This window comes from Mus caroli, unplaced genomic scaffold (assembly GCF_978045245.1).
Source record: "Mus caroli unplaced genomic scaffold, Mus_caroli_1 scaffold_16, whole genome shotgun sequence".
Classification (NCBI taxonomy): Eukaryota; Metazoa; Chordata; class Mammalia; order Rodentia; family Muridae; genus Mus; species Mus caroli.
In genome coordinates this window covers 35845949-35868536 of record NW_028227271.1, presented here as the reverse complement: position 1 = coordinate 35868536, position 22588 = coordinate 35845949, and the positions used below count along the sequence as shown (strand labels likewise).

Below are 22588 nucleotides of genomic sequence, written 5' to 3'. Positions count from 1 at the left end.
ACTCTTCACAGTAGAGGAAGTGATTCCTAACAACTAGAGGGGACTTGGGAATTAAGTAAAAACACAAGGAAGTGACTACAAGATCAAGCCAGCGGCTTTCTGCCCCAAGGTTGGTCTCCCCAGAGCTTCTTCCACATTGCTAGAAGTGAGATCAGTGCTCAGAAAGAAGGTGCAATCACATTCATCACCATGAAAGTAGAAAAGTGCTGTGTGACATTCCCTGCTTACTCATTCCTTACAGGGGTTCAATGACAGCGCGAAGTGCATGTCGGTCAGAGACTAACCTGGAGAACCAATGAGTCTATTGGACTTATTTATCTAACACAGGTGAGAGAGGGGTTACCCCAAAGGAGAAAAGTCTCACCTCAGAACTAATGACAACTAGCTAAACAGATGGAGTTCCAAGCATTTTGGTCAACACCCCGCACACATACACACACACACACAATCTACACACTCTAGCATCCCCAAAGATCTCAAAGATATGTATAATTAGGGCAGAGTTATACACAGCTAGTTGAAGAGTACAGGAGACAATAACTGTGACCAGGTGAGGGTCCAATGACCCTCCCTGTGCCCGTTTCTGTAAGAGAACATCAACATTCAATGTCACTGATCTCCAAGGGCCACTGCACTTAGCACAGCTGTTCTGATGAATGTATTGTTACCCTCAGAGGATTGCATCTACAACAGCTGTTTATAAGTAAGAAGTAAAGCACACAAAGTCAAGACTAAAGACATCAGCTGCATACTCCTGATGCTCCCTCATGACCCTAGCGCTGTGGGATGTACTCAAGAGATTGAGCATCAGCATCTGAGGAAGAAAACAACCAGGCTAGACGAGCAACTCCAGGACATTCACAACTAACAGGCAAATTCTGCATGTGGAACAAGAGGCAGCCTAGGCTGCACAGTCAGATTTTCAGTGAACAATGGCTTAGTTCCTGTCACCCAGTTTACCTGAGTTCAGAAGCTCTAAGTCCAGAGCAATGAGCTTCAAAACAATAGTCCACACCAGGCACTTAATGTCCTCCTTCACCTCACCCTCACCTCTCAAGTACACTATGGCACAGATTATTTACATTACTCATACCAAACACGAGGTAAGCAGCGGAGGAGTGAGGGTTCAATCCATCCTTCTACCTTCCTAGCTTCCAATACCTCACTCTAAGGCTTCTCCTAACAAGAACATATTCTACCACTGGACTCACTCCTCCTCAGGCTCAGGGCCAACCTAACAGTAATGACAGAAAAGTTAATAAACCACATGCCCTACTGGCGAAGGAGGACAACAATTATATTTTAACACTGTAATAACAAAATAGGAATACACAAATATACATAGATGTGTACATATATGCAGGCATATCTATGTATATATGTGTGCATACATGCTTATATGTACCAGTGCACAAGAGTGTGCATGAATGGGTACGGACATAATGGACTTTGTGATGGTTTGAATGAGAATGGCCTCCCATAGACTCACAGATTTGAATGCTTGGTCCCCAGAACTATTTGAAAGGATTAGGGGATGTGACCCACAAAAAGACTGGACGAAGTATGTCACTGGGAGTGGGCTGTGTGATTTTAAAGCCCAGAGTCCATCTCTCTGCCTATAGATCAGACTGTAGTTCTCAACTTCTGTTCCAGGGTCTACCTGTATGCCCCCATGCTTCCTGCCATGATAATAATGGACTAAACCTGTAAAGTGTAAAGAGCACCCCAACTAAATGTTTTGCCTTTTAAGTGATGCCTTGGTTGGGGTGTGTTGTCACAGCAACAGAACAAGACAGACTTTTAAGTGTATATTTTATATAAAAAGTGGCAGCTGTCAGACATGACAAGTCTGAGGCCATAGAGCCTGTGGCAATGTGGCAGATGGTATTGGAGTCTATCCCAACATGCTTTGATCTCCTCATACCTCCAAACACCCCAAATGCACCTTGATGACAAACCTCCTGGCTGTTAGTGATTCTTATATAAGAAAGCCAAAGCAACTCTCCTGATTTCTGAAGCTTCCTTTTGTGCTGTCTACATAAAACAGAGCCACATGGGCCCCAGGTGTGGTGTCGCTATTACAGTAAGAAGTCTTAAATCATTCTCAGGACTGTCAGCCTCTTCTCATCAGACTAGACCTTGCAAAGAAAAAAAAGCCATTCACTCATTGCATCATTATGAGATCAACCACTACTGAGCCAGACATGACCATCGCGCCGTTAACAGCACCTTGAATAAGCATGTCACTTCTTAAATGAAAGCTTTCTAGACTCTGTTGATGTTTATAATGAATGCCACACTAATAAGACAACAGTGTTCCTGGTATAATCACCTAATCCTATCGAATCATCCAATTTAATCCCCCAAAAATGAGTGTTGTTATTCCTGTTGTTAATAAGACTTAAAAATGCCATTTATGAAGAAGCCTTTGCTTCATTTCCACTCTGGGCTTCACTCTTCTGTACACTCAGATGCTAAAAGTATGCACAGAGAATGAAATTCAGTCTAGTCAGGGGCTCACTAGGAAAGGAGCTGGGGTAGGGGGAAGCTCTGCGAGACATCAAGAGGCAGGAGCAGGGCCCTCTGTATCTGGAGGGACAGGGTGTGCACACCCCTGCAGCAGAGATAGGTCTATATGCAGAAATGTGAGAGAGCAATGGGCACCCAGGGGGAGGCGGATGGGGGCTGCTGTTCGGACTTGCTACTTACCAGCTCTGTGTGAACTTTAAGATGGGCCTGCAGTTTATATTTATCTGGAGTCGAGTAGTCACAGCCGTCAGTGGGGCACTTCAGCAAGATGTTACTGTGTTTCTGAATTACATGGCGTTTAAGGCAGTTTTTGGTGATGGAAGAATAGTGACACTGGGAGCAATAATACAGATGTTCCCGGGTGTGGGTGCGGACATGCATGTCAAAATGCACTTGGTACCAAAAAAGTTTGCCTAAAAAAATATTTGCACATGAGAACAAGGAAGTTTCTTTTCTACTAAATTTGATTTTTTTTAAAATTACCATCCTTAAACTACCATATTTATCTCCTTTATCTTGTATGCCCTTCACACTCTCCACCACATTTCTGTCAGGAAATTACTTTTCAGAACTGGCAGTATTCAAGTATTAAGGTACCACCAGCTTCCACATGGTGTTAGGGCCAGGAAAAGAGAAAGGAGAGCCAATTCTGCCAAGCACTACCCTGCAAATGTACAAAGCCAAGAGCCTCCTAGTCCTCTTGACACCCTAGGCTATGGGCTACACTCTAGGCTGCCCACATCCTATACTCCTACTGTCTGGGAGCTCGCATAGTGAGCTTCCACTCCCAGCTAGAAGCGAGCTGCTTGGGCCTCCCTATGCAGAGCTGCAGACAGTCTCCTACCCTCTCTACCCAGGTGATGGAGCCACAACTGAAAGCCAGAAGAATGATTCTTCTTGGTCAGAAGGTGGGAGGAGTTGTGGGCAGCCCCCAACATGGCCCCCAACACGGTCAGCGGTGCATCATCCCAGCCGACTCCTGGAAGGCTCCAACTGTGACTTCTGACACGGGCTCATTGCTCCTATCTATCACAGAGGAGGGCGCCTCAGGGAGGAGGTGTTCTCTGCAAAGCAACATGAGCTCAAATGGAATCCGGGCGAGGATAGCAAGAAAGGAATGGCCAGGGCTGCTGGGAAGGAGAGCTGCGCTCAAAGGCACACCTGACCAGCACCGCCTTTCCTTACCGCAGTATTCACACTCCAGGTCTCCATAAACCTTCCGGATCCGCTCGCAAAGACTGGTGTTCATCTGCTTCTTCTGGAGACTGTCCAGGACCTTCATGAACGCTGTGCTGCCAGGGTGGTGCTCAGAGGACGGTGTGCAGGAGTCAGGCTGGCACACACCAAGGTCCCCTCCATCAGTCACTGTAGGAAGGAGGTCTGAGGCTTCTGCTGGGTTTGCCCTGAGACATGTGCTAGAGTCAGATTCACTGGCTGGCAGAGCACCCACCTTCTGCCTTCCACCCGGAGAGCTCTCTGGGTCTGGTCTAGCACTTTTGGCCTTGGCCAGCAGCAGTGTGACTTCTTCACCCTGAGTCTGGGCTGAGTCCCGATGCTGTGTGTTCGAGGTTGCCTCGGCAGCAGCAGGAGGATCAGCAGAGGAGGTATCGCTTTTCAGTAAAAAATCATCTGAAACCACTCCAAGAGAGTTGAGGTCGGAGGAAACCACAGTGGTTTCTAGTTTGCAGGGGGACAGGGAACTACTTTCACTCTGGGGGGTGGCCAAGGGCCCAGGTGGGGGAGGATGTACATCTCCAGGGACCACCAACTCCCTCAACCCCACCTCAGGCTGAGCTTCCCCAGGACAAGCCTCCTCCTTGCGTACATCAATTTCTGGACACACAAATTCCTCAGCTGCCAGCTGTAGCTGGTCCCCCAAGGCTTCCTGCTGGATGTCCCCACCCGGCTCCAGGAGGCAGAAACTCTGGTTGATGGAGCTGGTGAACACCAAGGTCTCCTGGGCTGCCCCATGCACCTCTCGGATATGGGAGCGCAGCCTGATGGAGCTAACGAACTTCTTGAGACATAGAGCACAGACATACACAAAGGGGTGCTTTCGGACATGCAGTTCCAGGGCCTGGTACTTAGTGGCCCCATGGCCACAGAGCTCGCAAGCAAAGGGCCACTTGTCACCATGAACCAGCATGTGGCGGTCTCTGTCCAGCTCATTCTTGAACTTGCGCTCGCAGATGTGGCAGTCATAGAGCAGCTGCCGCTTCCCCTCCCTCGTCATGAGGCGGAGCTCGTCTAAGGCCTCCTTGACCTTCTTGTCCTGCGGGTCATGCATGTCCCGGATGTGCTTGATGAGGTTCTTGACATCTGAGTATTTCTTCTTGCAGAAGCGGCAATGCTGTTTGATCTTCTTGTGCACCCGCTCGATGTGCACCTTGAGGTGGCCCTTGCTGAGGCAGGTGAAGGAGCAGTAGTCGCAGGCGAACTTCTCTCCGGTGTGCTTGCGCAGGTGAACGTTGAGGTTGGCCTTGATGGCGCTGGCATAGCTGCACTGGGAGCACTTGTATGGCTTCTCGTTCGTGTGGATCCTCAGGTGGGCCTGCAGAGAGTGCTTGAACTTAAACACCTTGTTGCAGTACTCACAAGTGAAGATCTTCAGCTGGGTGGGACCTAACCTAGGGATGGAAGATGGCACCATTAACTTCTGGAGACCACGAAGCTTTCCAGTGAACCAACTACCAAGCCTGTGCAGTCAACTACAGGGGAGCAGGGCAAAGGTGTGACACTTACTCATTCAGCAAACAAGACTTGTGGGTCGGAAAAGAATAGGCACAGACAATGAGGAAAGAGGATGCTGGTCCTTAGGGAGCACAAACTAGAGTGGGAGAGAAGGGAGTCCAGCAGTGTCCCACAACAGCACAGTAGTCACTGAAAGGAGTCTGACACCTAGAAGGGAACAAAGGCCACTGGGAACGCCTGCTAAGGTAACATCTGAACAGCAAAGGCGGTAGCAAGAGAAGGCAACAGAAACTGGGTGTGACTCAGACAAGCTTGGACACTGGGTATGCTTCAAAGCTGAGTTCCTTCTGGGATACATGAACAGGAGCAAATTCGGTCTCCATGAGACTAGACACGATGAGCTTATTCGGCAAATTTGATAACCCACACCTGCCTATTCATTCCATTAACTGTCTGGGTGGATCTCGTTCTCTTCGAAAGCTTGCATGGGGGAGACACTGTTGAGAGAAAGATCCTTGGCCTTTCTCCTTGCCCTCCCTTCTACCCAGAAAGGGAGAAAACAGATGGATGGTAATGCATTTGGAAGAAGACCTATGGTTTGGTAAGACGGCAGGGATGTACCTGCCTGTGGTGAGCAAGAGTTGTCAAGAGAGGCATCTGTGATCAGCCAGTGGGAGTCCAGGTCATAGGTAGGAGAGCCAGGTTGCTGGGCAAGCTCACCACTGAAAGGAACCACACTCCTCTCTCTTGAAGCTCTTGTACACAGCTGACTGACTCACTCCCAACTGTCCTCTTCCACCATTGCTGCTGGGTTAGAGCTCAGATGGGGGAAAACAGCACTGCCATTTATCAACTTCACATGCCATTAAATAAACAGTTTCTACTGATTAGACAAGACAGCATGTTGTGGATATGTGTTAGATTTCACATACACGGTGGTGAATAAAAGCATGATCTGCCTCAGGGAGCCTATCTCTTTCACTATGGAAAGGAATGTACTGGATGGAATGCAGAGGTTCTTACTAATAATCAGTGAGTGCTTACAACTAGCCCCACGCTGACTACTTAATGCCCACTTTCATCAGACCCACTGTACACAGAAGGAAACTAAGCATCTCTCTAACACCAAGCAATGCTTCGTGCCTTGACCCTGAGCATCCCACGGCCTCTGGAGCAGGCTCACCCTTCCTTATCACGCTTATGGCATGAAATCTCCGTGCACAGCGACCCCTTTACAGTGTGACTGTACACATGGAACAGGCTCTTTCAGAGGGGCTACGCCTGCCACCAAAACTGCAAGCACTGAAGTACGTGACCACGCCCCAGAAACAAGAACACTGAGGGAGATCAAGGAAGCAAAAGAGAATGCACCTCTGGCAACTGCTGCTTCCTCTGGAAGGTATATCTAGGCTAGCCAGGAAGAATTTATGACACACTAACAACCATGCAGTGCTATTAATTAGCCCCATTAGACTATGCCTACCACAGATATAAGGTCTGTATTGAGGGGATTCAGACAACTGTCTCTTTACAGTTAAAGCCCTTGAGTGGACTGCAGTCCATTGAGTACTAAAGAGTACAATTCACATGATGAAATTACAATATTCAAATCTGGAAGTTACTGTTTCGCCTGCATGCTATGCCTAAAGTTTCTTTAAGGAAGGTAATTTGGATGTTTCCCAAATGATAAAGACATCCAGAAGGTGATACATTTTGTAAAGAACACTGGAGAAAAAGCCCTAGACTCATCATATTAATTAAATAAGCAAATCTCAGCATCTCTTCCTCTGTTGAGAGACTTAAATGGTCTTATGAGACTCTTTTGCTCTTTGTTTTTAATATTATTAGACAAAAAACTGAGCCCTGAGAGGCCTACTTTGACAGAAGGTGCTACAGCTTGTGACGATGCTAGGCTGGCTCCATTCGGTTTTTTGCTGGAGCCCTAAGTAATGACTGAGTATCAGTTGACATTGCTGTGATGGAGACAGAATGTTTTCTGAGTTTCCTTACTACAGGTGTTTCCTATGTGGTGAGAGAGGTACCACTGAAGACTATTAAAAGGTCACACAGTGACTCTACCTCTAGGAATCTGAGGAACAATTGGAGAATCAGTTGAAGATAGGAACACCTGCACAATAGTTCACAATATTTCACAATAGTTAAGGACAGAAATAGCCTTGAAGCCTCTCACATAGACACATACTTTGTGTTCAGAACCTGCTCATCTATTTGTCCACTGTCTTCAATGGGGCCATATCCAGGTAAGACTTATCTATAAGGCAATAAGCACAACAAGTCCCAGGTTGAGGGGCAGTTTTCGGTCCATTTAACTTTTAAGTATACATTCCTGGATGTAACGGTTTCATTTGAAGCAATGCATACTTAAGGAAATCTTGAAGAAGCTTGGAAAGGTGTCTATTACAGAAAAACATGGCTGATTGGGCATTGTGGCACATGGCTATAACACTGTGACACATGTCTCTATATACATAGGAAGCTGAGGCATGGAAACGATGAGTTTAAGAACAGCCTGGGCTACATAACATTTTTTTATTTTTAAGCCATTTAAATTATAATAGACAAACATAAGAAGAAGACAATTTGGGAGGGGGGATGTCAAGATTCCAGGCTGTCTTGAAACTTGCTTTGTAAACCAGGCTGGTGTTGATCCACCTGCCTCTGCTCCCAACTGCTAGAATTAAAAGGCAGGCAACACCACTGCCCAGCTATAAATATTTTTAATATGTACTAAAATGAAAGTTTTTTTCAAGGTTCAGTAAATATCTTAAAGGAAAAAGCTAGCATATTTAGTATTTTATATTAAAAAAATAAAATACATTTATACTAGTATAATATATAGATATATAGAGAGATTGGTATATCATGAAAAAAAAAAAACCCACCAAATATATGCAGTGACTTAACAGTGGTGGTGGAATCCAGAAAGAATGATTGGTTCCTGCAGCTCCCACCATCAAAGTTGTTTTAGTTTTCCCTATTGAAAGGTAGACACTCTCACAGTATGTGCAAACAAGGCCGTTTGTACCTTTTCCTAGTTGGAGGATACATCTGACTGGGTAACATGTGAAGACATTGTGTGCTCAGTTCTAAGGGTGGACTGTTCTGCTTTGATCTCTGAAGAAGAGCTCTAAGAGGGCATGATGGGCAGGGTTAGGGTCTTCAGCTAAGCTAATGGGTCAAGACTGTATAGATAAGGTCATGAATAGAACCCAGGCCAGCCGATGTCCAGATCGCCCCTGCTCTGTGTGCATGGTATTTGCAGCCCACCTTTAACTAGAGCCCATGGGACAACTCACCTGCTTGACTTCATGGGCTGCTCATATGGGGTCTGCTGGATGGCGTATTCTTGGTACCCTCTCCGCGGCACCAGGTCTGCTGCAGTGGTCTCGGGAGGGGGTGCTCCTGTTTCGGGAGGCCCAGCCTCCACTGGGATAATCTTGGTAGCACCTGAGATTGATACACAGTGCATTCCTTACTGAGAGGTGCTAGTTGTAGCCCTGACCCTGTCCAGCAGAGTCAGCAGGTCCTGAGGGGCATTTTACTGTAGGACTTCCATGCAACACATTTGTTTTCTTATTCATATAACCAGATTTAAGAGTGTGTGTGTGCGCGCGTGCATATGTATGTGTATGTGTGTGTGTGTATTTATATGAAAACACAGTTTTTCTGTGTGTGTGTATTTATATGAAAATACAGTGTTTCTAGTAATATGCCCAAATGTCTTCTTGAAGGACATTTTCACTTGATCTGATTATGAAACAGTCAAATATACATATGTCTCTTGCAAGACTTTCTACACAGCCAAAGCTGTTAAACTTGAAGCAACCATAAAGCCGCATTAAGGCAGCATGGGGTGGCAGAGCAGTCAACCAATTGGGAATGTGAGCACTATAATGTTACTGATTCTCTTCCCATGAACAGAAATGGGAGGTGCAAAGAGAAACCTCCCAGGTCACCTTTGCTTCTGCAACTCTACATCATAAACCAACCCAAGACCTTTGAGAGCAGAAAGAGACTGTGGGTGTGGGTACATGTACATGTGTGTAGGTGTGTGACACTGGGGATAAGTATGTGTATGCATGTGAGTGTGTGTGTGTGTGTGTGTGTGTGAGAGAGAGAGAGAGAGCGCATGCAAGCATGCACACAAATGAGAATATATGTGAGTGTGCCTGGCACATGAGTCTGTGTGGGTGTATTGAACATGCATGAGTATAAATAGGTATGAGAGTTTGAGGGAGTATGTGGAAGTGTGTATTAGCATGTGTGTGAGTATGTGTACGATTATGAATGTAAGAGTGTGAATGTGGGTGTATGCATGCCTGAGCTTAGATTGTGTGAGTCTGTGAGTGGAGTGGGAGTGGGAATGGGATAGAGATCGGGTTAGAGATTCCCACTACCATTTGGCTGGAAAACACCAGAGGGAATTGATTATGCTTTTACCCTCATGGGAATCTGCAAGTATTACTACAGATTTTTGAGAAAAAAACTGAGTGGAAATTATATCTAATATCCACTGAGAATAGGAAACTGTCCTGTGAGATTTTCCTTATCCACAATAATATTTCTCTGAAGCAGAGTAGGGCAGATGAAGTGACTTTCCAGAAAAGTCAAGTAGCCTAATTTTATATGGTCTTTTCTTTCCTGAACACCCTACTTTGTAAGTCAAGTATAAAGAGAAAATGTATTCAGCGTTTTGAATTTCAATGTCTACTATTAGTACTGAAAGTAGATGCTTAAAGTGTGTCACTGTTCTGGAAACCCTGACAATGTCCCCATTTTATTAGAGAGCTAATATCCCCAAAGCACACAAAGAGAAAAACAGTATTATGATATCTTGGAATCTATCACAAACCGTTTGTGCTGCCTAGTTTCTATATCATCTTTTATGATAGTCTGAAATACATCATAAATGGTGCTGGCTAGTTTTTATGTCAACTTGACACAAACTAGGGTCTCCTGAAAAAAGAGGAACTCAATTGAGTAAATGCCTCCATCATGGCCTATGAGCAAGCTTTGGAGAACTTTCTTGACTAGTAGTCGATGTGGCAGGGCCCAGGTCACTGTGGACAGTACCAACACTAGGCATGTTTGTGTAAGAAAGCAGGCCATGGGCTGGGCAGTGGTGGAGCATGCCTTTAATCCTAGCACTTGGGAGGCAGAAACAGGCAGATTTCTGAGTTTGAGGCAAGCCTGGTCTACAGGATGAGTTTCAGGAGAGCCAGGGTTACACAGAGAAACCCTGTCTTGAAAAACAAAAAACAAAAAACAAAAAACAAAAAACAAAAAACAAAAAACAAAAAGAAAGCAGACCAAGAGTGAGGAAACCAGTAAGCAGCATCCTCCACGGCTTCCACTTCAATCCCTGACTCTGGGTTCCTGCCTAGAGCACCTGCTCTGATTTCCCTCTGTGATGGCCTATGACCTGAGAGTGGCAAGCTGAAATAGACCCTTTCTTCCTCAAGTTACTTTTGTCTACATTTTAGCACAGCAATAGAAACTCTTAAGACACTGTTTGTTCATTTTCCTAAAATAGTCTTTCCTACAAGAGACCTTTTATAAAAGAAAATATAACATATCTACAAGGAAAAGGAAAAATAAATAGAAACTTATAATACTAAGAAAATATTTTAATGAATACCACTAAAATGTGAAGAAACCAGTCAGTGTCTGCCTGGGCCTGGAGAACAGCTGCTTCTCTTACATTTGCTGAGTGGGCAGCTCCAACCAAGGAGGCAGTCACTGTAGCTGATGGGGGCACTACCAGTTGAGAAGATGGGGAGAGGCACAGAAGGGACTGTTCTTGCATACCTGACTGATAACAGAGTAGGTCAAGGAGATAGAGGACAGCTCCAGAGGATAAAGAGGTCTGTGGTCTTACTCGGGTGACTAAATGAAACGCCACTAAAATACCTAACACATACGCTCTGACCTGGGCTTCCTTCTCCAGGCTACCCCAAGGGCAGCTGGGCTACACACTCTCATTATATCATTTCCAGCCTATCCTCAGTCACCTGGAATTGCTTCATGAGCAGTTAAGACCACGCTGATGATGGGTTTCTTCGCTCCAGAAAGCTGCCCTGCCTCCTTTCCTGAGATCTTCTGGACTTTCTCTGTTTTCTGAGCCCGGGGTCTTTTTGAAGCCTTTTCCCGATCATCTTCTTTGTATGTCTTTTCTAGATCAAGGTCTGACTCGTTACCTAGGAAGCAAATGCCAAAATGTATAAGCTTTCCATTCATACCAGCTGGAAATGAAATATGCCTCTTACCAGAGGTGATAGCAAAGGAGATGCCTCCCTCCCTCTATCCTCAGACCCAACCCCATTCTTTCTTTCTCTTCCTGGCCTACAGTGCTTGCAGGACATTCTGCTGGCTCATCCACCATTGCTGGATCTTCACTAACTCAATGCAAAACATGTTCACTGTATCCAGGTCACAGCTGGGTACTGGGAATGCACTGCTGGACAAAACAGCATAGACACTTGGCTCATTTTCACGAACCATCATTAATATCAGCACTGCAGAGAAAATGATTAGAGAGTCACAGTCCAAGAACGTCCTTCTACTAATCAACTTATGCTTCCCAGGCATGTTCCCTGTGCCAGGCATGGTGGACATATGGTAAGAACATACCAAGCCCTCAAGGGCCCTCCACTCCAGAGAAGACAAAGAGATAACAAATGCAATCAAGAGTAGTCTCTGTTCTGTGTGGTAGGAAACAAGAATAAGGGACAGGATGGTAGAGGCTACCTGATAGGTCAGAAAGGCTTTGTGGAGCTGTTAACTATGGCTGACTGAAAAAGTGAGGGTTAATGAAGCACTGGATGGGGAAGATGGGAACCAGTGATGAGGACAAAGCTATGTGTGCGGTCTTGGGAAGGTGTGTGATAATAAACAGCAGTGCTCCAGTCTAACAAAAGAAGACTGAGACAACGGATAAATACTTGGCTGGGCATCCTGGTAGCCACACCTTCAGGAGAAAGGAGAGAGTGGCCTAAAAAGATGTCAAGACTAAGGGGTAAATACAGGAAGACCATGAATGCTGAGAAGAGCAGCAATCTCCCACGGGTGAGACACTAACCCCAGTCAACCTGCATTAGAGAAGATAGACTGTGTCTGGCCTGGCCCTGCTGGGGACTCCTGGGATGTGGAGTGATTGTCATGTCTTTTTGATGGCTCAAAAAAATGACAATATACAGGAGCTGCTGTTTTTTCAAGGCTAGTTGCTACCTTACCTTTCTTAAGACAATTGGGAAGCCAAGCAAAACATATTTAGGGCATCATGGGACTACTTGGTTCACATATGCATCTCTTGAAGGTAATGGTGAGCAACTGAAGCCACCTAATCCAAGGAATAGCTGAGCTGGCTTAGAGTTTTACATGTATGCCATGTTGTGGAGAATGCAATACATGGACTGGCAAACCATTCAAATGCACTGTAGAACAAACGCATCAGTTACAGACATATGACAGCAGCCATGACAGGTTCAGGGATGGTATTAGCCTAAGGAGTAAGACTAGCCTTCATTTGTCAGTGAAGGACAAAGGAGCACTCTAGAATGGAAACACCTGGACAGTCCCAAATGCAATAAGGCAGAGGGAAGGAGGGGACAGAGGGCTTTACTAGAATCATCAGGCCTGAAATGACCCACCTGAGGACCAGATCTTCAGAATATCGAAAGAGAACACTGAGAGTCATTCCACAAGCCTCTGTATGAGACATGTGTGCAGCGGACAGACAACGGCTGCAGCCCAGCTGAGCATACAGGCAGCAGGGAAGGTGGGGTTTGGAACGTGCAGGAATATATGTGGTTATCAGGGAAGTGAGATTGAAGCCAAGGAACAACAACACGGAGACAATGGAGTGGGGTAGGGAAACAGGCAGAAACCAATCTTCAGTGCTTCCTACATCTCAAGTCAGCTCCAGCCAGCCCGACACAATGCATCAGTCCATATATAACAGATAACGGAGCAGCCATGCTGGCTGAGGTGAAGCTAAGGGAATAGAACAGTCAAACCAAGCATTCACATTGTGTCCCATACTTGCCAGGTTCCTGGATCATCCCCAGGCTTGCAGGAAACAGTCTGGGTTAGTCTTTAACAGAAGAATATGAGTATTAAATATATCAATGCCAAACAAAAGAGAGAGGTGATGGGAGGCATCGTCAATCAGCATGGCATGCTGCTCTCCAAGGCCCAAGGTCAAGGAGCAACACTACATTAACACATTCAGAGTCTGAGAGCGAGCGACAGGATGGGCACAGCACCTGGTCTCCAAGGTTGCTGGCAGAGCCTCCATGTTGGGAAGCTTGCTATGCAACATGCCTCAGAGCAATTGTTGCCTTCCTTGATTTTTTTAAGTGGCTATTACAAAAACATTTCCAAAAGCCTCCCATTTGTCTGAGTCACAGAAGTCTTTTCATCGCCTGGATATCGGGTGATGTGTGCACATAAATACTACAGTAGGATATTTCGGATGCTATAAAAAGGTAGAACAACATTTAATGGATTTTTTTTTTTTGCTTGTAAAATGATGTCTCACTCTATAACAGAATTCACCATGGGATATGATTCAATATGTGGGAGATATGCCAAGGATAGCTATGTTGACATAAAAAAAAAAAAAAAAAAAGGACCTGAGAGTCTGAGTTTACCATAAGCTTAGCCTGGTGAACAATATAAATCCACAACAAGCAAACAAGGGTGCACACTATCAACCAGGGTTAGAAGAAATGAAGAAGAGGGCCCACCCACCACAGGGGACGAATGGTAGCCAGCTCTGCTATAGGCACCAGGTGTACACACTAGAGAAATGAGTGTGAACAGTTGGTGGCTAGCAGAGGGTGAAGGCTTGGAAGCCACCTCCTATTAAGAAACACTGGAGGGACCTGTGTTGGCCCCAGTAGAGATTATGAAAACACCCCTGACTACTGCAGCTACTCCGACTCCCTCCTGGCTGCAGTGTGATAGGCTGTTGGTATGCACCTGGCTTGGTTACTTTCCCCCATCATTGTGGCAAAATGCCTGACAAAGCAGCTTAAGTGGTATGAAGATTGCGTTAGCTAATTGTTCAGAAGGAGCAGCCCACCATAGCAGGTGGTAACAGAGTTAGCTCCAGTAAATGGCAATGGGAGTGTAAGGTGTCTGGTCATATGACTGTGACAGTCAGGAAACAAAGAGTTCTGACCAGAAGCTGTAACCATCAAAGGTCACCATCAACCAGTGTCTCCTCTGCTAGCCATGCCTCCACTTAAAGGGTCCCACAGCTACACCGCCCCAAATCCACCCTCTGAAGGAATGCCACCACCCTTTGTAGAAACTGAGAATACATTGCAGCACCTGAAGATCCAGGCTTGGCCATTCAGGGCTGAGAGAAGGCTGTCAGGAGTTTCTGAAAGCACTTTTCTTTCTTAATAAGCAAAATATTGCTCACAATCTTAACGAGGTCCACTTGTTGAACTGAAGCACTAGCCACTAAGAGAAACCAAGGAAAAGCTTGTTCATAATGCTCATAAAGAAAAAGACAGTCCCACAGCATTGTCACTCAGACAGCCTGGACTACCGGCCCCAGACAGCTTGTTCTATGGAGAGTTCTGCTCTTATCTAAACTTGTTTTTAACTGGTGCCTCTGGTAAGATCTTTACACTACCCTCCACCTTAGCTCCGGAATGAACCAATCTACAATCCAAATCTAATCAAGTTACTGTCATGTGTGGATCCTTTAATGTCTACCCTGCTGTCTCCATTAGGAGTTAGTATGAAAGTCTGCAAAACTCCCACAAACCATCTGTCACACCACCCACTGAGGCCAGAGTCTTGACTTCCAAGGGACACCCTCACATGCATATCTTCTCCCACTCAGGGCTCCAAGTACATGGGCCACAAACTGACTCAATCACGCTGCATTTCTTCCCTGGACCTACACATCTCCCGTGATTCGAAGGGGGACTACACTCTGCAGGTGGCTGGTCCTCAAACCTCATGCACTGAAATCTTAATCCCTGGTGGGATGGCATTGAGAAGACAGGAAACTAAAGCAGAGATCAGACTCAAAAAATAAGGGCTGCCATAGGAAGAGGGAAATGAGGCTACCTGTAGAAAAATGGATGGAATCGGAGGCCGCTGTGCTAAGAGATAAACCAGACTCAGAACGATAAATAGTACATATCCTCTCTCTCTTTCTCTCTCTCTCTCTCTCTCTCTCTCTCTCTCTCTCTCTCTCTCTCATGTGTGTGTGGGGAGGGAGGGGACCAGAGGCCACTGTGCTAAGAGATAAACCAGACTCAGAACAATGAATAGTACAAATTTTCTCGTGTGTGTGTGTGTGTGTGTGTGCGCGCGCGCGTGTGTGTAGACATGTTTATATTTGTATGTGCATTTATGTGCGTGTGTATGTGTGTGTGAGTGTAGAGGGGGACATGAAAGTAGAAAGATGCCATGGGGGAAGGAAGGACAGAGGGGAAATAAGAGGATGATGGAGATACTATATTCCATGTTTTCTCTCTCATAGGTGGAGAACGTAGATATAGATAGATATACATATACATGCATATGGCATGAATGTGGAAGGCAGGCTATTTGAGGAAAGGAAGGGAACAGAGAGAAGTGGGGAAATAAATACAACCAAGCTACAGACTGTGTGTGTGTGTGTGTGTGCATGTATGAAATGCCACAGTGAAATCCACAAGCTTATATGGTAACCCACAAAATTAATTGGAAGAAACCCTAAAAGTCAGAGCAAAAGAGAATCTTACACCTCTCAGCGCTCGTGCGTGATCACCACTCTGACATATCCTCCAGCAGAGACACTCCTGAGTCCCTGGCCACATACAAATGGCCTATACCCTACTTAAGCAGTCACTGAGGTGGAGCCAGCACAAAGTCACTCTGAACCACTGTCACAGGCTGCTACTGCTAGAGTCATGTGGCTGCATCCCAAGAGTCCAACTCCCACACCTATGGCAGTGTCCATGACAAGCCTTTCTTTAGGGAGACATAACAAGCTTCTACCCTGTCATTACACGGAGGGTACCAACAACAAATAAAAGCACAGGTCTACCAAAAACAAGCTTCCAGAAGCAATTCATTTGTGAGGGGTCACTCAGGAGCTAGCTGTTAACTAATTTGTGGGTATCGCCAACCAAAGCAGACATACCACTAAAAACTCACACTCACTTCTGCATGGATGACAACTGCACAGAGGGAGTTCCCCCTCTGTCAACGCTCCCCATGCTATGGACTCTAGGACCTCTGAGCCCACATGCAACTATGGCAGAATTATGTGCAAGTGACCGGGAAGGGCAGGCAAAAGAGGCTGCAATCTCAGGTAAAGGTCCAGTTTTATTTGTGAGAGAGGGAGGCTGGTTTCTGCTCTCTCCATTTGAGACAATATTTTCCATTTGTTATGGATGGGTTTAAGATGAGTCTGAACAATTCGTGTCCAGAAGGTGGCGCTGTCTGGGGAGGCTATGCAAACTGCAGACACTGGCCTGTCTAGAAGTAGATCTTTGTGGGCATACTCTGAGGCACTCCTGCCTGAGCTCTCTGCCTCCTGATCCTTAAGGGCCCAGCACAGCACACAGAACCACCATGCCTTTCCTGCCGTGATGTATTTATTCTACGGTCGAAAACACTGAGCCAAAATGAACCTCTCTTCCTGCAAGCTGCTTCTGTCAGGTGTTTAGTCATAGCAAAGAGAAAAACAACCAATACATCTCCTAATTGCTCATGACCTCTCTCTGTTTTTCAAACACAGTTGCCTTTCTCCCACTGAAATACCTTCCAGACTTAGGCTAACAGTCATGATGGTGGGTGCTTCTTTAAGGGCATGGCATTTCCAACTTACAGCTAGCATGCTTCAAGGCCTTTCTTTGGGGTGTTTTAAACAGTTTCTTGTTCCTCTGACTTTACAAGCTTTTCTACTTTCTCCCCCACCCCTGCTGATGCCTATATTCTCTGTAGCTTCCTTTTCTTTGGAAAACTCAATAGCTCTGCAATGGATCTGCTTTTTTGGAAACCATGTTGGATTTAGTCCTACTGTATGCACATTGCCAATGGGCCAACATACATATCCATTGTGTGCACACTGCCAATGGGCCAACATCATATCCACTGTGTGTATACTGCCAATGGGCCAACATACATACCCACTGTGTGCACACTGCCAATGGGCCAACATACATACCCACTGTGTGTATACTGCCAATGGGCCAACATACATATCCATTGTGTGCACACTGCCAATGGGCCAACATACATACCCACTGTGTGCACACTGCCAATGGGCCAACATACATATCCACTGTGTGCATACTGCCAATGGGACAACACACATATCCACTGTGTGCACACTGCCAATGGGACAACATACATGTCCACTGTGTGTATACTGCCAATGGCCAACATACACATCCAACAGTCTGCTAACAGCAGAGGAAAGTCAGTAGGCAAATACCACACTGTGACTCCAGTCAGGATCTTCCATGGCAGGGATAAACTCACATTGGATGTGAACACAAGAAATAGGTCAGTCACCCAGGTCAGTCACCCAGTGGAAGTCATAATCCACCTGAGCCAGTAAAGTGCAGGACTTGGCAGGCAGTACAAGTGGGCATATTCTAAGTGTAGGCTGTGCTCTGAGTTCTGATGTAGCAAACACATCTCACACCAACATTCCTACTACTGGTCAGAAAAGCTACTGAAACTAGGCCAACCATTGGTTAAATCCTGTCTCATCTGTCTCCCAAGTAAAACAGAAGCCCTGTGAGGTTAGCAGGGTTCAGCTCATCCCACTGAGCAACTTCCAAGGTGCTCCATATGAAACGAAGTTGAAAGAGATAGGAAACAAAGTGGAGAGACATAGGAAGGGCTACAAATCTCAGATGAGGAAAGGCATTTATTCCTTAAGCAGTTAACAAGGAAGGGTCCTAAGTATCCGGCCCTACATGGGGTTCTAGAGACCTGGAAAATGGCCAGGCCTGTCGCCCATCCTCTGGCAGCTCAGAAGAAGCCATGAGAAACAATGACTAGACCCCAGTCATGCAACTCACTGGACCTGCCATTGCCTGTCCCCTATGCTCCGGAGGACTTCTCCCAATCCCTTAGACACATTACGAAAAACCAAGGTTCAGGGACCCTTTCATTTCATACAGTTGCTCATGTTGTGGTGACAACCGAACACAAACATTATTTTGTTACTACTTCACAAGTGTAACTTTGCTACTGTTACCAATCATAATGTAAAGACTTGATATGTGACCCCAAGGCCATCATGACTCACAGGTTGAGAACCGCAGCATTGGATCACGATTGCCACAACTCTTCCTGCTGTCTCTGAAAAGCTGGCCAGCTTACAGGCAGCTCATATACTGCAGCTGCTAAGCAGCTCCCTCTCAAGCCCAGCTCCCTCAGCCAGGCCCAGCCCATCTGTGCTTAAGGCTAATTTGGCCAGAATAAAGACTGGCATTTGCTCTCTGTGCCTTCAGCTGAGTCTCCACACACAGCAAGAGACTATTTGCTCCTAATCACTTTATGCAGATGAGCAGCCCCACTCCAGCCAAGCCTGAGCACAAGCCTGCCTTGCACTCAGATGCACAGCTGGCTCCTAGAGCAACAGATGCAGTGGCAGGGCCAGGCCCTCTCAATACCATTAAGGCTGTCTAGGGTATTCCCAATTCTTCTGGCTGGGCAGGCAAGGTTCTTGTTATGAAGAGGCAATTCTCTGTTCAGCAGACAAGTGTTTATTTCCTAACATGGAGGAAGACAGAATCCTAAAGTCACCCCCTTCCTGAGATGATTGGGCACAGGGCAGAGTAAGGGACTCCTCAGGTGAAATCCAGAGTCCCCAGTTAGTGGCAACAAGATATTTGGGACAGCCGGGCGTGGTGGCGCACACCTTTAATCCCAGCACTCGGGAGGCAGAGGCAGGCGGATTTCTGAGTTCAAGGCCAACCTGGTCTACAAAGTGAGTTCCAGGACAGCCAGGGCTATACAGAGAAACCCTGTCTCAAAAAACCAAAAAAAAAAAAAAAAAAAAGATATTTGGGACAATTACTCTTATTCAAGAGAATCCCTCATTGACTTCCTTCCCCCTCAGTATATAGAGTTGGTGCCTAATGAGGAATGGCTGAAGGGCTGACAAGCTGATGACTGTCTGCCTCTGTCTGTCTGTCTGTTTTTATGTTTATGAATGTTCACATACCTGCAAGCATGTATGTGAACCATGCGCATGCAGTACCCACAGAAGCCAGAAGGCATTGGATGTCCCAGTATGAGAGTTACAGATGGTTGTGAGTTCCCAAGTAGGCATGGGGAAGAGGACCTGGGTCCTCTGGAAGAACAGCTACTGCTCTCAACCACTGAACCGCCACTCCAGCCCCAAAAGAATGCCTTTAAAGAAACACATCCAAGTTCCAAAAATAAAGATAGCAAAGGCGCCTGGGCTGTGGGATGCTCTTCAGCAGATGCATGTGTAGTTACACAATGCTGGGTGAAGCTGGGGTGCTTCTAAAGGTCACTATGCTAAAAAGTTAGTCTCTAGCCTGGGGCACAGTGGAGGTAGAGTCAGCTGTAAGAAGAGAGAGGTCTAGTGAGAACTCAGATCGGCGGATGAGCCCCAGGCTATCCTGAGTCTCCCCTTCTGGCTCTATGACTTCAGTAGCTTTGCTCTAGCAGATGTTCTTCTCACCATGTAGTCTCACCTAAGAACAGCAGATTCGAATGAGCATACATTAAAAGTTCTGAAACCTTTCTTCTGTAGAAGTCAGTTATCACAAGTATTTTATCATAATGACCTAGTAAAAACATATTAGCATATCCTAAGGTAGCATTACTGTTTAACTTCTAGAAATTATTCCAATGCAAAAGATAACAGGACATAAGTTTTAGGAAAGTAGTAGCTGAAATCTATCTGAGATACTTAAGATTTAGGACAAACTAGGACATGTCAAACCCCTGCAACCTTTTCTTGGTCACAACTGAGGAGCTGTCATCAGGACGGTACGGAAGGCAATATCAACCCCATGAGCAGCTGTGAGGTTCACACAAAACACCTAGCAATGGTCTCTGGCACCTGGGCTTCCTGCAGTCAGTATCACAGGAGAGAGAGAGAGAAAAACCACATTGCTGTAGCAACGCCTTGGTCCCTGCAGGCAAAGCCCTGTCAGAGCTGTGAGCAGAACTCCTATCTTTTCCTACACACATGCTTGTGCCTTTCTAGCCAAGCATTTCCTACATCTTTTTCCTCCTCTAAGGCTTTTAAAAATCTGTGCTTTCAAAGAACAAGGTCCTTAGCCGAAGTCCACTTGTCCATCAAATACTGTATCATACTTCAGTACTGTGTGACTCCAGCTTTGTTTGTCAAGACACTGGGATGATGACTTTCAAACAATTTTTAAAGTGACCTGTTCAGGCAATTTCAGTGTCATCAATCAATTCAGACATGCCAACTAAGGTGGAAAGAAGGGGGTGGTTCCACCACCACCCTCCCATGTCTCACACACCTGTCCTTGGTCTCTGCAGCTATTTCCTCTGAGCACTTCTGAAGGACTCTGGTAAGAGTGTCAAACTGCTGGATTGGGATGTACCATGTAGCTGGCCAAAGGTCACTAGATGTAAAAGTCAGCTTTGAGAAGGCATGGCAGAGATCAGCAGGTACTGTGCCAAGGGCATCACAGCTGAGAGCCAGTTCTGCCTTTCTACTGCAGCCATTTAGAACTCACTGCATCTAAGAGCAGCATCTGCAGAATGAGTCACTGGGAGATGCATGAGAGAACACGCACAGTGCCTTGTCACAGGCTGAAGCAAGCACACATGTGAAGTTCTCAGGACAGACATGTCTGCTGCATTGCAAGTCCAGCTCAGGTCTGGGCTGGAACTCAGTCACCCCAACCTCAATTGGTTTCAATTATGCATGGTCAGACAAAGTCTGAAAATTCTAGAAGAAAACAATTAAGAATTTTAGGCCACTTTTATTGCAATCTTATCATAATCTGATCATGATCAGTTTATTAGTAGTGGTCATTACTAATCTTCCTGTGCCAGATTTCAGATCAAAACTTATAGCCATATATATTCAGGAAAACACATCATTATAACTGTGATCAGTACTGTTAGCAATTCCTCTAGGCTCTGCCCAACAGTTACCGAGCCACAGCTTCTGTCTCTGGCCACCAGGTACAAGCCAGGAGCCAGACTTATAAGAACACTCCTTGCCAGGCCAGCTTCTTCTCTTTCTCTCTTTCTTCCTCTCTTCTCTCTCTTTCTGTCCTTCTCTGTCCCGTTTTCTCTGCCTCCACCCCTTCCCCAGGTCCCCTTCCCTTCCCACCAATAAATCTCCTTTATATTAGGCCAGTGGATAGCCTATTACTCAGGGAGAACACCTTTGCCAGCCCACCAAGGTACTTCTTTCCTCTGCATCACACTGCCAGTTTATAAAACACAAATACAGAACTATAGCATGTGCAGGACTCAGTAGCATGCAAGGAAGGTTTTGGGCATCTAGTGAGGATCTTGGAATGAATCCCCCTTGGAATCACATCGGGCTTTAATTTGCTTTGTATTAGTGAAAGCTATGACCCTATGGGCCAGCTCTGAGAGTAGGAAATAGGTAGAAATGGGCTGTGTGTACCTGCTTCACCCTGCTACCTGGCCTTGCGTTCTCCCAAGTTTCTGACAACTATAACACTTAAGTTCTTGACATCTGTGCAAAGTCGCTCTTTAACCCTAGCAAATTAACATAATTCTCTATATTCCATTTCCTTTGGAAATGAAAGCATTTTAAAAAGTGATGACACTGCACAGGAGAAAGCAAACCTTAGAGAGGGAAGCAGATGTTACTGGATGCTGGCACACTGTGTTCCCACCCTTCCCCTGCACCACGGCCCTAACACCCTCGCATGCAGTAATGTGTTCTGACAGAATACTAGAGGCAGCCATTGTAAAGAAGCAAAGTCTGGCCTCTCATTTTAAGGGTAGATAAGGAGAAAAGGATCCATGAACCCTGGGATTCTCTAGCAGTCCCATTGGTCCCTCTGGACCACCCTCTGTTTTTCTTTACCCAATTCCCATCCCCAATGGTTGACCCATTGGGGTCACACAATGACCCCAGAGCCCTCTGGCTTTGAACTGTGTCTGGCCACTGGAGGTACCAGCAAGAGGTGAAAGCAAAAAGAGAGTAGGGTGAACCTTTATTCCCAGAGTCCCTTGCTCCCAATTGACCACTGAGTAACTTCATCTTAGCCCCCACCTGTAATGCCTCCAGGCCTTAGCACAACTGACTTCATGATGTAAGTACCACTGAAGCCATAAAACTCAGCATGTAGATAGATAGCATCACCTGCCAAAATGAAAA

The 22588-nt window shown here is 46.0% G+C and overlaps 1 protein-coding gene across 3 annotated transcripts in view; it reads right to left on the bottom strand.

Annotated features, from left to right (window-relative positions):
- The window catches only part of Zfat (zinc finger and AT-hook domain containing), a 183701-nt gene that overhangs the window by 99763 nt on the left and 61350 nt on the right, over window positions 1–22588 (bottom strand). For all 3 annotated transcript variants that reach the window (XM_021182879.3, XM_029469960.2, XM_029469961.2), the window contains exons 4-7: window positions 11253–11438; window positions 8538–8688; window positions 3715–5156; window positions 2710–2942 (exon numbers count right to left, since the gene is read on the bottom strand). In XM_021182879.3, coding sequence (XP_021038538.1) covers window positions 2710–2942; window positions 3715–5156; window positions 8538–8688; window positions 11253–11438 — 2012 coding nt within the window. The remainder of the gene's footprint in view (window positions 1–2709; window positions 2943–3714; window positions 5157–8537; window positions 8689–11252; window positions 11439–22588) is intronic.